General features: G+C 35.6%; 2 protein-coding genes and 1 long non-coding RNA gene across 3 annotated transcripts in view; 2 read left to right on the top strand and 1 right to left on the bottom strand.

Annotated features, from left to right (window-relative positions):
* LOC144556520 (uncharacterized) overlaps positions 1 to 13,999 on the top strand; it is an 83,337-nt gene that overhangs the window by 51,088 nt on the left and 18,250 nt on the right. The window lies entirely within an intron of this gene.
* On the bottom strand, positions 313 to 7,757 carry LOC144556598 (phytochrome A-like). The gene is made up of 4 exons (XM_078304978.1): positions 5,294 to 7,757; positions 1,240 to 2,056; positions 829 to 1,131; positions 313 to 719 (listed from the first exon to the last, which is right to left on the bottom strand). Exons 1-4 carry the CDS (start codon positions 7,503 to 7,505, stop codon positions 449 to 451), a joined length of 3,603 nt encoding a protein of 1,200 aa, XP_078161104.1. The 5' UTR covers positions 7,506 to 7,757; the 3' UTR covers positions 313 to 448.
* Positions 12,180 to 13,878, top strand: LOC144557430 (uncharacterized). The gene is made up of 2 exons (XR_013512661.1): positions 12,180 to 12,430; positions 13,645 to 13,878. It is a non-coding gene; the product is annotated as an uncharacterized LOC144557430 (long non-coding RNA).

The following is a 13,999-nucleotide window of genomic DNA, read 5'->3' as shown; positions in this document are numbered from 1 at the left end:
ATATCATACTGGTGCATCTACTCAAAAAGGAACTTTTTCTGGTACAGGGCCAGCCAACAGGTATAATTTTCCCTTACTATGTATAGTATGTATACATTTCCCTCAACCCATCCAGTGGTATTACCTAATTACCAGTATATTTTACTGATACGCAGCTATATTCCTTCAATTCTTTTTTTAATTAAGAGTAGCTGCATTCCCATCAACAAGTGACTAATAAAAATAAAAGACATGCAGCAACTAGTAGAAAATTGTGAAAAAAAAATTAAAAGAGCCACAAAGAAATTCAAGTACCCACCACAAAAAATGAACATGAAATTTGCTTAAATTATTAGCGGATCAGTTCAGTAGCTGCGTGCTGGCAACTGTGGAAAAGAAACTGAAGATACAAACAGTAATAATCGACATCAAATTAAACTTTTAACCCAGGCATTCATTCATTTTGTGTCTACAAGAAGGTCCTAATGGGTTGGGGCTTGTAGATTTTTGGGGGAGCAGTAGCAGCAGCAGGAGCAGCAGAAGCGAGCTCGAGCGACAGAATGAAGGCTGATTTGGAGGCATCTCTCAGATAACGCACATTTCCGTTCATCAACATGAGAAGCTTGCGGCATACCAGCAGACCCAGCCCCTCCTCTGATGCCTCCTCCCAGCTCCCAAACATTTGAGACACTAATTCCTCTGCGCTTCCACTCCCTGTCTGCGTGTGCGTATGCTTTATCCTGAGTTTAACAGTAAACGACATATAATCAATTTTATATATATTATATTATATTGGGTACTGCAAAGAGATGAATGAAACTAATGGGAGGGAGTATTCATTCTAGTTACGTGATCTCAAGATTAATGAGATGAAGTGTTTCTCCGACAGGTTGCTTGACAAGGGCAGAAGCAAGCTCAACAAGGCCTCCGCTGGGACAGAACTTGACAGAGACGGCCAAGAAGTCAGCTATTATCTGCTGCAGCCTCAGTCTGTCTCCGTAAACTCCCTCTGACATGAACTGGTTCCCCTCATTATCATTAATGTCGTACACTAGCCTCACCCCCTTCTCCTGGCTTTCCAGAACCACCTGACTCACCGCTATCATTATCACATCCCGTAGCTCAAACTCCACCATCTCCAGCTCCAGGCAACTACATTGATTGATTTCATTTAGTAATACTAATGAAATTAAGATAGAAAGGTAAAAACAAACAAACAAACAAACAAATTATAGAGTTATAGGAGCCAAAGCCACATACCTATCCATGATGGAATCAAGATCTAGGTCATCTAGTATCCTGCTGAGTTGGCGCTGACATCTTGAACCAATATCAACCAGCTTCCTTTGCTCTTCATTCAATCCCGCACTATCTATCATCCTCCGACAGTACAACATACCTGATAATGGGTTTCGGGTCTCTTGCCGAATATATGCCAAGGTCTTCAACCTCTTCAGAGCTGTCTGCTCTGTTAATTTCTCGACTTGTATCAAATGTTGCAAGTTGGGACTCGGGATGTGCAAAAAGCAAAAAACACCAGTATTTCTTCCTTCTCCATCCACCTTGTTGGTAACTGATAAGAGGCACTCAACAAATTTGTTGTTTCTAGTGTAAAATCCAAATGGAACCTTCTCCTTATCCTGACCTGTCATGGCCGTGTTTATTATAATATTCATGTTGACAAAGGCATCCTGGTTTTTCATACGACAACGAGCCAACTGTCCCCCAAAGACTTCCCCAAGAAGCATTTTATCAAGAATCTCATCACGAGGATAGCCTGACAAACGGGCCATGGCAACATTCCACTCTGTACACCAGCCAAACTCATCAGCACCGAATATTGGGGGGATTAGCGGGTTAGGGTTTTGAATTATGGTCTTGTAATCACCCTCAATGCGAGTGAAGCGGTCCATGACCATCTTATGGCCCGTCATGTCTTGGGCCACGAAGCACACACCCACGATGACTTCATCTATGTCACGGCTGGAACAAGCATTTACTATTAGCACCACCGGGCCATCTTCCCTGCGTGCGCCATGGGTCTTCAGCTGAAATTGCACGTTCTTTTCCTCCTTCCCTGTTCAAAAAATAAAGGCAATCAAATTCGAACTTATCTTTTTTTTCTCCCTAGTAAAAGTTGGTATGTCAAACTCCCGCCTCATTTAGCAGTTGTAAATTCATGTCTTTAAATTAATGAGGCATTTTTTTGTCTGAACTTTAGTAGGCAAGTAGTTGATACATTTTAGGATCTATTTCTCCTAAAAGTTTGGAAAGAAAGTTTCCACCTGAAAAAAAAAATATTGATAAAAAAAGATTTATTGAAGGACAAATTAGTCAAATCAAGGAATTATTAATTACAAGCATTATTTTCTTTCCTTTCTTTGAATCCTCAAACAATTAATAAAAATCGAAGAAGAAAAAGGAAATTTGCTAGAACAAAGTAAGAGAGGGTAAGCCTGAAGGGGGCGTTTGATCGATTATACTAATACAACTCAATATTATAACACATATGGGTATGGCACTTTTTTTTATTTTTTTGAATTTTTTTCTGATCAATATTAAAATGATATTTTTATAAAGGTGCCTATATACTATGCAAATAATTATATGTGAATCGGGTCAAAATTTAGGCCAAATTGGTAAATTAAAATCATACATTATCAGCAATATCAAATCAATATATTATTCGTATTGAAATTAAATTTACAACATAGGAGAGAGATACTGTCAACCCATAGCACAGTGGATATTTGTGCCATGGGTAGTTCAAGATCCTTATTCTATTTAATTTTGATTTTTTATCTTTATGAAAATGTATATGATATATTTAAGTTCATGTATGCCTAAACTCATGCACACAGCAATGATATTTCTTATCTATTTCATCAAATTTATGTTTATGCAAGGGGTAGTTTTGGGTAAATTGAGCATGTGTTTTTGTCAATTTTGTACAGAACAAACCATAGCTCCTTTTTGAATGTTTTCAGTTTCTAACAGGCTTCTAAATAGCTAGCTATAGCTACGCTATAGCTAGTTCGGACCATAAACGCTAAGCTATGAGATAAAATTGTGCTAACTCAGCTACGACCGCTATAGCTATAATAGCTGACCGCTATTACCGCTATATGAGACCCGCTATAGCTACTGCTATGCTACATGGTTTTTTTTTTTTGCAATTTATATGGACTTCTGTACTTCTATTCTTATTTCTAATGCTACATGGTCTTCTACGATAAGTATACTAAACCAAACTATATGCTTCTATTTTTATTTGTGATTTATTCTATCATTCTATATCGAGAAATATTCAAATACTAATTATTCATTTTGATTACTCTTTTTATAGTATTCGTTTGTAAAATTATTATCGTTCGTTTCAATTGAAAGCTGATTTTGATTATTATTATAATTTTAAAATGTTTAAATATGTATATTGACTTCATTTACCTTATAAAATTAATTGCTCTTTGTCTATTATAATATGTAATACCATGAAGTATAAACTATTAAATAATGTTATTTTTTAGATTTTTTTTCATTCTTATTTGCGTAATTGATAAAAAGTATAGACTTAGATTAGTTGTCATTTAGTTGTTACATCAATTCTCTAATATTGATTATGTTGATAATTAGTAGAAATATAGAATATAAAGTTTAAAAAGGGAAAATCGCTATGTGTGATAGCTTCCGCTATAGCTACGCTATTCGTAATAGCTTTTTTTTTTGGTCTCCCCGCTATGCCGCTATAATCGCTATTTAGAACCTTGGTTTCTAAAATTCCCAGACATCAAGACCTTCATCTGTGACTTATTTCATAATTTTTTTAATTTTCTATGTTTATTGAACAGTGACTTTGGTGTTGACAGTTTCTGCATGCCAGTCAAGCACTGTACCAGTGCTGGATTTTGTAGTATGAGATCCAGACCCTCACCATTAATTACAAAAAAAATCAGGAAAATATGAGGTTTGTTTTTCTATGCACTCATAAGGGTGTTGTTTATCTGCCTGCAAGAGGATTTGGAGTGTAAATACCCTTCTTATTTTTATTTGTGACAGGGGGTATTTTGGTGCAGTTTCTGTACCAGTGGTGTCTTAATCACCTTGGTTTATTTCTAAAGCCTTGGTACAACATTGGTTTGGACTGGTACAAGGTATAGAAGGATGGTACAGTATTTTTTTTTTTTCAATTGTTTCACATATATTTAGAACCATGGAATTGAGATAAAATGTTAGAACAAAACATGTTTATAGATTTTATCAAAATATTTAAGCTATTATTTACTGTTTTTGTATATTTTTTTATTTGAAAAGAGAATCTGACAAGAGAGATAAACTTTCGAATTGAACCCTATTATTTTAATATTTGAAAATAAGCATACTATGCGTTGTGTGTATATGACAAAATCTCTTGAATCTATGAACGTAAATTAGCAAAAATTATAGGTACAGAAAATATATGACAAAATATCTTGTTTTGTACTAGCAGCCATGAGCAAGAAACGGTTCAATTATTTGTTTCAGAAAAGAAAAGATAATGTTAGGAGATGGTGAGGTGTCAAAGTATGGGTCTGCTTTGCAATCACAATAATTGAATTTAGCATGGATTGGATAAACACAGATCGACTGATTTGCATTTGATTGGGTAAAAACAATTTACGAATTCAATTATGAGAAGATAAACATAAACATCAGAGTATACTCTCAATTGACAACTAAAAATAGTTTGGTGTACTCAAGTCAATCGCTATCAAGGGAAAAAAAATCGACCATGAGAAGAGATTGGTTTTTCTCGTACCTGAAGAATGAGAATCGATAGAAGAGCAAAGGCCTTTCTTTCTCTGTGGAGTGTGAAGTTTTCAATTGAGAAGTGATTTAATAGAGAAAGGATGGTGCTCCGTGAAAATGAAATAAAAATATTGGCGCCGATCGGAATAGGAGCGATTACCGTGAGACAGGAATTAGAAAAAATCCATCCTCAGCGTGGCTATCGTAACAGCCATAAACGATGGAATTGAAATGGCAGGGAATCACTCATTACCATTTTCATGCCCTTGTCCTTTTCGCCAAACATGGTAATGGCATCAGGATAGCAGGGAATCAATCTCCAAAAACACAAACCAAATATTAAAAGAATAGGGTTCAATTCGAAAGTTTCTCTCTCTTGTCAGATTCATCTCAATATAATTATTTTGTAAGCTCTCACTTCCAAATTATTTTGAAATTTCATATATTATAAGAATGTATCCTAGAATTGACTTTATATATTATAAGAATGTATCCTGCAGCTTTAAAAATGAATATTGATAGATTTTACCTTGCAGAGCCAAGCCAAGCATCCTCTTGACAGTAGTGAGTGAGTCATCCTCAACAAGTGAAAGAAAATGCTTGCCGACAGCATCATCAACAGCAAGTCCCGTCAGCTCAGCAATCTTCTGATTCCAACCATTAACCAGCCCACTGCTGTCCACTGCCAGGATCGGCACCGTGGCTGTCTCGATCAGCCTCACCATCTCGCTTGTAACTGCCTGCAGCTCCACCTTGCTCTGCAATCTCAGCTCATCAATCCTACTCTCCAGTGCTGCTGTCCCAGTCTCAGAACTGGCAATAAGCGCATCCTTATTCCCTATCTCATTGTTTAGAGTTCCCCTCAGGATCAATTGCAAGGAATGAACAGCATCCATCTCGTAATCTTTCCATGGCATGCTCCGCATCTTCACAACCTCCAAAAAGGCTTTGAAAGATGACCTTGGGTGCATCTTCCTCCCATCGTCTTCCTGGGATGGGTCATGCTTCGCACCGCCCCATCGCATTTCAGCTGCAGTGTGTGACCGGAACCAGAATAGCACATCCCGAGAATTGATCCGTGCAGCCGCCATGCCACAGACTGTGTCCCCAAGTGCAATGGCTCCTGGATAGCCTGCCTCATGGAGACTGTCAGCGCTGAGACCAGTCGAGTCCATGTGGTTCTCTGTCAGCCAGAAAGCGAGTTGGTGAATCTGGCTATCAGTTGGTGCTCGGCCCAGTCGCCACACCTTGTTCTGGTATAGCAGTGCGGCACCATCACACTTCACTAAATCCATGATGTTGGGGCTCCCGGAAATGATGCTCAGGGGCCCCGCTTGTTTCAGCAGCATGTCACTGAGCAGGGTCTGGGTGCGTAGAATGTTCTTCTCCCGGATTTGGTTATCCAGCTCGAATTCTTTATTGACATGTATGGCAAACACTTGGGCTAAGAACTCACATGCGTAGCGCAGCGGGAAAGGCACAAAACGAGGGCTCTCATTATGGCAAACAATGAGGCCCCAAAGCCTCTTCCTGGTCTGTTGCCCCTCGGGACCTGCCTCATCATCCCCTCTATCTGAGGGCTCGTTGACAACAACAGCCATGACAAGAGACGCAATGGAGTTCATGTTCTCCATGTACTGGAGATGACAGCTGTGCGGGGAGCGCAGTGTGGAGCCACAGAAAGTGATGTCGAAGCCGAGAGAATCATCCTGGAGGATCTCAACAGGTTTTGCTCGGCAATCGCAGATCATTCTGACCTTATTCTTCATGAAGAGAAAGCGGGCAGCCTGAGGAATGTCGGTGGCCGGGTAGTGCAGACCCATGTAAGGGTCGAGGCCTGGTTTGGTGACCTCGGCAAAGACCTCGCCATGGTCATCATCATGGAAGCGGTAGGTCATGACACGATCATAGCCGGTGAGCTCGAAGACCTCTTCAACAACAGCATTACAGAGGCTCTGGAGGTTGCTGCCAGGCAAGGACTGGAGACGGGCAATAGCTTTGGCAGCAAGTTTGTAGGACTGAAGAGCTCCGGCAGCACTCATAGGGAGTTCAGTGGGCTTGACAGGCTCAAAATCGACAATGAGACAGCGAGTGACACGGTGGAGGATGGCGTAGAAAGGTCTGCCGGAGGCACGGGAATGGACAAGAACAGGGTTTAGGATGGAGACATCGGTAGCAGGGGAGGAGAGGGCAGCTTTGTGGAGAGCAGCCGCACTAGGGGCAGTGAAGAGGGAGCGAACATCACAACCAAAAGTGAGCACCTGAGACTGGTAAGGTTGGTTGCTTTGGTCGATGTCGATGTCGAGGTCAAGAGATGGTACAGCAGCATTAGGGAGACTGGTAAGCATGTCAGGTGCATTGGCACTGAAAGCGAGCACGCGTAGGGACTTGTCATCAAGGGCCAATAGGCAACCGAAGGGCTGAATCATCCGGCCACGCTGGATGTGTTGTAGGTAGGCCATGACCTTCTCTCGGCGTTGCTGAGCAGGAGCAGGAGCAGCATGTGATCCTCTAATTTCCTGTGCTTGCACCGACCTCGAGTAGTCGAATGACTCTCCTCCGAATTCCTCAAACTCGGCATCCAGCTTGGCATCTATGCTTGTTTGTGCTACGATGCGGACACTGTGCCGGCTTCGGCTGTGGCTTGAAGCCGCAGACGATTGAGCTGCTGCCCCGACTCGGCCTTCCCCTCCTGTTGGTGTTCTCCCTCCTCCTCCTCCTCCTCTTGGGGATGATGACATTATTATTTAATTATTTCTCTCTATCACACACACAAACTGAGTCAGAGTGTTTTGTTGATAGAGCAGACACAGAGTCTCTGTGAAAGGAAATTTTTTAATATTTGAGTGAAAACTCTGCTGAGCCTGAGCCTGAGCCTGAGAGTGAGCTCAACCTCAACTGGACAAGGACAAACTATAAGCTTAGCTATCAAGGGAAATTAAAAGGGAAGGTGACCACTGACCAGTGTGTGTGTGTGAATAATTTAATAACAAAAAATGTTGGCGCACCCACCCACCCACCCACCCACAGATATAAATAGTAGTCTAGTCTAGTGACTCTGGTGATCTGGTCTAAGGGAGCAGGAGAGCATGAGTCTATGATATGACACGTGACAAGGTATGGCTCGTCTATGGGTCCATGTCAGACGGCTTCTCTTTATCTTCTCTCCTCTTCTCGCCTTCTCGGTGCAAATGCAATAAATACATTATTATATTCATTATTAAAACAAACCCAAAATTGTACTGAACACTGAACAGGGCCGCGTGGCTTCACGTGCCATCCATGCTCACATCAGCTGCCACGATGGCATCACATTCATTTTTTTTATTTTTTTTGTTTTTATAACATCCCATCCTCCTCGCTGCTCTTCTTCGTTTTTTTCTTATTAAATCTTAACCATTCATTCTTCCCTTTCAGATGCGACGAAACTGCAAATTATTCTATAGTGACACATTTTGACATTATATTTTTATAAATTATTTTTGTAATTTAAAATTTAAATAGTCGATCTTAATCGTTTAACGTGATATCCATATTAAAATGTGTTTGGACATCAAATTTTATATTTTTTTGAAAATTTATTACTATTTATTTACAATTTTATAAAATTGTTGTTTTTTTCAATGGTTCAAAATTATCTGAAAACAACAATTTTGTACATATCTTAATAAATACTAAAAAAAAATCCAAAAAATATAAAATTTGGTCTCCAAGCACATTTTAGTATGGAGATCATGTTGAACGGTTCGGATCGTCTGTTTGGATTTTAAAATTGCAAAAATGACTTATAAATATGGTGTCAAGATGTGTCACCATAAAATGGTGTAATTGGATCTCTCTTTATATAATATATATAGAGGAGGGATCCACTTACCATATTTGTAAGTTACATCTTACACCAATTCAATTTTGTAATTTTAAAAGTTTAAATAGTCGATCCAAATCGTTTAACATGATATCTATATTAAAATGCGCTTGAAGATCAAATTTTATATTTTTTTTGAATTTTTTACTATTTATTATGTATTTTACAAAAAAGAAAAAAAAAATTAGTGGTCCAAATTTGTCTAAAAACAGCAATTTTGTAAAATACTTAATAAATATTAAAAAAAAAAAAAATGTAAAATTTGATCTACAAACACATTTTAATATAAAGATCGTGCTTAATGGTTTGAATCGACTGTTTGAAATTTGAAAATTACAAAACTGAATTGTTACATAACTTACAAATGTTGTAAGTGGATTTCTCTATTTTTAATATGTGTGTAATTGTCAATTGGTACCTATATAAATAATACATGCGCATTTGAATTATGAAAAACAAATTACGAGCTGTTTAGAAATTTTTAATAAAAAAATACTAACAATCTTAAATTTATAAAATTATAAATATTATTATCACCTTTATATACTTAACTTGATGAAAATTTTAAAAATATTACAATTTCATACTGACTTTGTACTATTGCATGTGCGATTAAAAAAAAAAAAAACTCACCTATGACTAGTGAGGTAAAAATATTACATTTTTTTTTATTAAAGTGAGGTAAAAAAAAAAACTCACCAGCTTTCATCAAAATTATAATGTTTTCAAAACCGACACCAAACTGGGGATTTTCTTTTTAGGAGGGCACAAATGGCCCATTGCTTCATGTTTCAATTGTCTTTATAATTAATTTTTAAAGTTCAAACAGATGATCCGAAACCACTCAACATAATATTCAAGTTAAAATATGATTAGAGACCAAATTTTAGATTTTTTAGATTTTTTTTACTATTTTTAAGATAAATAAAAAATCATTGTTTTTAGATGGTCCACAATTTTCTGAAAAACATTGATTTTGTATCTATTTTTAAAATAGTAAAAGATTTTTAAAAAATATAAAATTTGGTCTCCAATTATATTTTAATGTGGATATCATGTTGATCGGTTTGGATCATTTGTTTGAATTTTGAAATTAAAAATAAAGATGTAGTGGTACGATTGAAACATGAAGTAATGAGACATTTGAGCCGTCGTTTTTTTTTAATAAAAATAAACAAAATAGTTTAAAACAAATCAAGACAGCTGGTTCTATTTTTACAGAAAAAAACAGCTCCATTATGGAGACAGAGAAGACGATCTTTCACTGAACCAATAATTCGGTACTTCGGTGGAAGGAGATTTTGGCCCATTTCAAATTTCAAATGCTTTTGACATAAAAAAAATATTTTTGTATTTTAAAAAATAGTAGAAAATTTGATTTTTTTTATTGAAACATTAAAAATTTGCTTATTAGATAGAGTATTATAAAATTTGAATTGATTAGAAAACTGTGATAAATAAAACAGATTAATATTTTTCGGACCAGATTTTTAACAGCTGTAAAAAAAAGTTTCTTAATGTGTTGTTAGAAATATATATTTTTGGAACCGAGTTATTGATTCTGGTTCAAAAATCAATTATAGATAGAAAAAATATTGTTATTCTTCTAATAAATTCAAATTCTAAAGTACTCCATCTTATATAAATATTAGTTTAAAAATATTAAAAATATAAAAAATGACTTTTACCAGTTACCTTATTTATATTATTATAAACAGTAGTACTTTCAGCATTAATAGTTTTTCATTTCAAAAGAATGAATATTCCAGATTCCTTGTTCCTTGTTCCTATGATCTTGAAATTTTATCTACCATTTGAAAAAAAAAAAATCTTATATATAAATAATATTTTAATTGGAATCTAACTAGAGGAGTGTTCAAATGCCTCTATTTTTTGTGTCTCCACTATGCCTCTATTTTTTAAAACTTTAATAACTCAAAATTTGAAACTTAAAAGTCAAAATAAAATCGTCAAATGTGATCTATGTTATTTTCTCTATGTGCTCATAAAAAATTATCACATTTCAATTTTGTTTTTATGTGAATCAATAAGTTCAAAAATCAACGTCTAGAAATTATTCACATTAGTGTGTTTTTTTACAAGCTCTTGATGACAATTAAAATAAAATTGAAATGTCATATTTTTTTACACGTGCATAGATAAAATGATGTAAATTATATACAACAGTTTTATTTTGACTTTTAAATTTTAAATTATTAAAGTTTTAAAAAATAGAGCTATGGTGGAGGCATAAAAAATGAAGGCATTTGAACAGGACAATATATAATTTTACTAATCTTATCTCTAATGTGCTACTGATTAGGACATTACTGCCATTCCTTTGAAGATCTAAATTTTACACAATCAAATAAAGATACTGGGGAGGGCCTACATTAGATGGGCAGTGCTCATTTGGGCTTAGACATATACTGTACCATCATATTATTATTTCTCTGCTCCTAGGTTTTCTTCAAATTAAAATATGTTTGTTCAAGCATCAGCCAGGAACAGCTATGTTTTGTCTAAAAACAAGATGTTTTGACTCTTGTTTTTGCATGGAACATTCTGTTTTGGACTTTTCAGAACCAAGTATTTTTTTCTGCATTCCCAGTAACAGCCAGGAACAACCAGGAATAGATTTGTTTTGGCCAGAAACAGAATGTTTCGGCTCCTGTTTCTGTCAGGAACATTTTGTTTTGGCCTTTATCAGAACTAGGCACTTTTTCTGCATTTCCCAGAAACAAATATGTTTCAGCCAGGAACATACTCTGTTTTGCCCGGGGTCTAATTATGCTACTTTCAAAGTTAGGCTTCGCATCTTAGCGGTTTGCAATGAATAATATGATCTTCTCTCCTTGCTATCCAGGTTTGTTGTTCTCGGTTGTAGCATATTTTGTTTTTCATTGCAGCCATGTAACATGCCTTACATACTCACTTACTCTCATGCTTTAATTAATGAAAACCTATAGGATTCTAAGAGCATCTACGTCCTTGAAACTATTAGAATTTCTAATCTAGTTTCAGGGATGTGAGAGAGTTTCTTATTTATAAACTATGCAGGAAAGTTTATTATTAAGAAACTGTTTATAAACTCTATGTTGGCCAAATGATTGGCTCAAATTGTTTCTCCTTTTTTAATTTGTTGCTGACGTGACTTAATAGAAACTCTAAAATGAGTTTCAGAGATGTGAGAGTTAGAAACTTTAAAGACCATAATTTCTAAAAAGTAGTTAACAGTTATTTAGAAATTCTTTTGAGTTTTAGGGATGTAGATGCTCTAATGCAAAAAAAAAAAAAATTAAAAATTAAAATATGTTAAGAGATCAAATTTTATATTTTTTTAAAATTATTTTACTATTGTTAAATAGGTATAAAATTATTGTTTTTAGATGACTCATAAACAGTGAATTTGTACTTATTTAAAAAAATAATAAATTATTTTCAAAGAACAATTAATTAATATTAATATTTACACCTGCCATTGCAAACATCTTAATTAAGGAATTGGCCAGGGCTTGGAAGTTGGAATTCCATTCCTGTGTTTGGCAAAAACAGTCGGGAATAGAAATGGGAATATAGGATTCCCTCTGTAATCACAATTCCCTGCTTAATGGCTATCCCGATAGCAAAAAAAAAGGGTGGATTTTCTTGATTCCCGTTGGAAGGAAATCGCGTTAGCGCTCTTTCTTCGCTCTCTGTTATTACAACTCTCTCCTCTCCGTCTCCAACATCTCTCCTCTCCGTGTCTCCAACTTCTCTGTGCTCTCCTCTTCGTCTCCGTCTCCGTCTCCGACTTCACAGGTTTTCTCTCTCTCTTCTTTGATCTGTCTCTTGCTTAACTCTTCTCTCTAGTATTGGTAAAGTCACGCCATTGTTCTAGTTTAATGCTAGTGGTTCCTTCAATTTCTAATTTTTGGTTGATCTCTAGCGGTATATAACTTATTTCTCTCATCAATTTGCCATCCGTCAAGGTCCCTTTTGATTGTGCACGCACAATCTGTAGTTTCTCTAAATGGGCTTGAATTTGCATGCACAAGGTCCATCAATTTCCTGTCTCATCAATTTCTAATTTTGTAGAGACTGTAGTTTGGACATGGACACATGGTTGATATATTTCTTTGTTTGTAGTTTTCAATCAATGGACGAACCGACAAATCTTTACACAATTCCTGTGACAGTTTCTGTTACCGCTTCACTTAGGAATAAATCAGGTAGCACAATCTAGCTACTTTGACCACTAATACTCTACTGTTATGGTTCGGTAATGTTCATGAATAGGTATCTATTCTTGTATTCGGTACTGTTCTGATTCAATACTGTTCTAAGATATGTATGTATTTGGTACTATTCTGATTCTGGTATTTGGTACTGTTCTAAGTATGTATGTATTCGATATTGTTCTGATTCTGGTATTCGGACTGTTTTGATTTGGTACTGTTCTAAGATTTGTATGTGTCGGTATTATTCTAAGTTATGTATGTATTCAGTACTTTTTTATTCTGGTATTCGGTACTGTTCTGAATTGGCACAAGCTAGTACAATCTAGCTACTTTGACCACTAATACTTTTTTTTTGTCTAACATATATGTATTCTGGTGCACGAAAAGATTTCTATATATAATACTGATTTTGGAAGTAAATTTCCTTTGTACATACAATAGCAGAATAGCTCATTTATCTAAGATATATATTGTCTTTGTGGTATTATATCCCTCTTATGTTAATTGTTTAGATTTGCAAAAAATTGAACTTATTATAACACTGAATTTGTTAATTGTTTATATCTCTCCCTTTTTGAGGTATGTTACCAGTAAGTTGGGCTCCTAAAATTTTGATAATTTTTCTGGGCATATATGTAAAAGTGCCACTGACCATGTAGTGCTTCCTTGAATAATTGTACTTAAATTCGTTTTGAGGCTAGATGTTTTGACACAAGCTATTGATGAAGCGCACAATTAAAGCATGGTATGTTGATTAACTTAATTATCATGATTTTGTTTTATTCTTTCTTGTAGGAGGCCCCGGCTTTGGTACCCTTACACAGCTTGCCACCTGGATTTTCACTGGATGATGAAGAGATTGAATTTAAAGTCTCAAAATTAGTTAGTATACTGTAATAAAAATATACTGTTGTGTGTAAACAATTAAACATTAATATGCTAGTTTAGGAATTAGTATTTTTCTTAAGCTTGTGTCATTAGTAAGATATGTATAATTTTACTGGTAAATGAAAGGGCTATCTGGTATGAGATTTTAGTATTTTTCTTAGATTTAAATAGACCATATATAGATATCAGTAATGCATCAGATATAGATTTAACTTTATGGTCTAAATTTTGACTCGTGTCGATTACTGTATAATTATTCATA

The sequence above is a fragment of the Carex rostrata genome, chromosome 7 (genome assembly GCF_964058835.1).
Source record: "Carex rostrata chromosome 7, lpCarRost1.2, whole genome shotgun sequence".
NCBI lineage: Eukaryota > Viridiplantae > Streptophyta > Magnoliopsida > Poales > Cyperaceae > Carex > Carex rostrata.
Note: the sequence above shows the minus strand (reverse complement) of the source record. Positions and strands in the feature narration are given on the sequence as shown.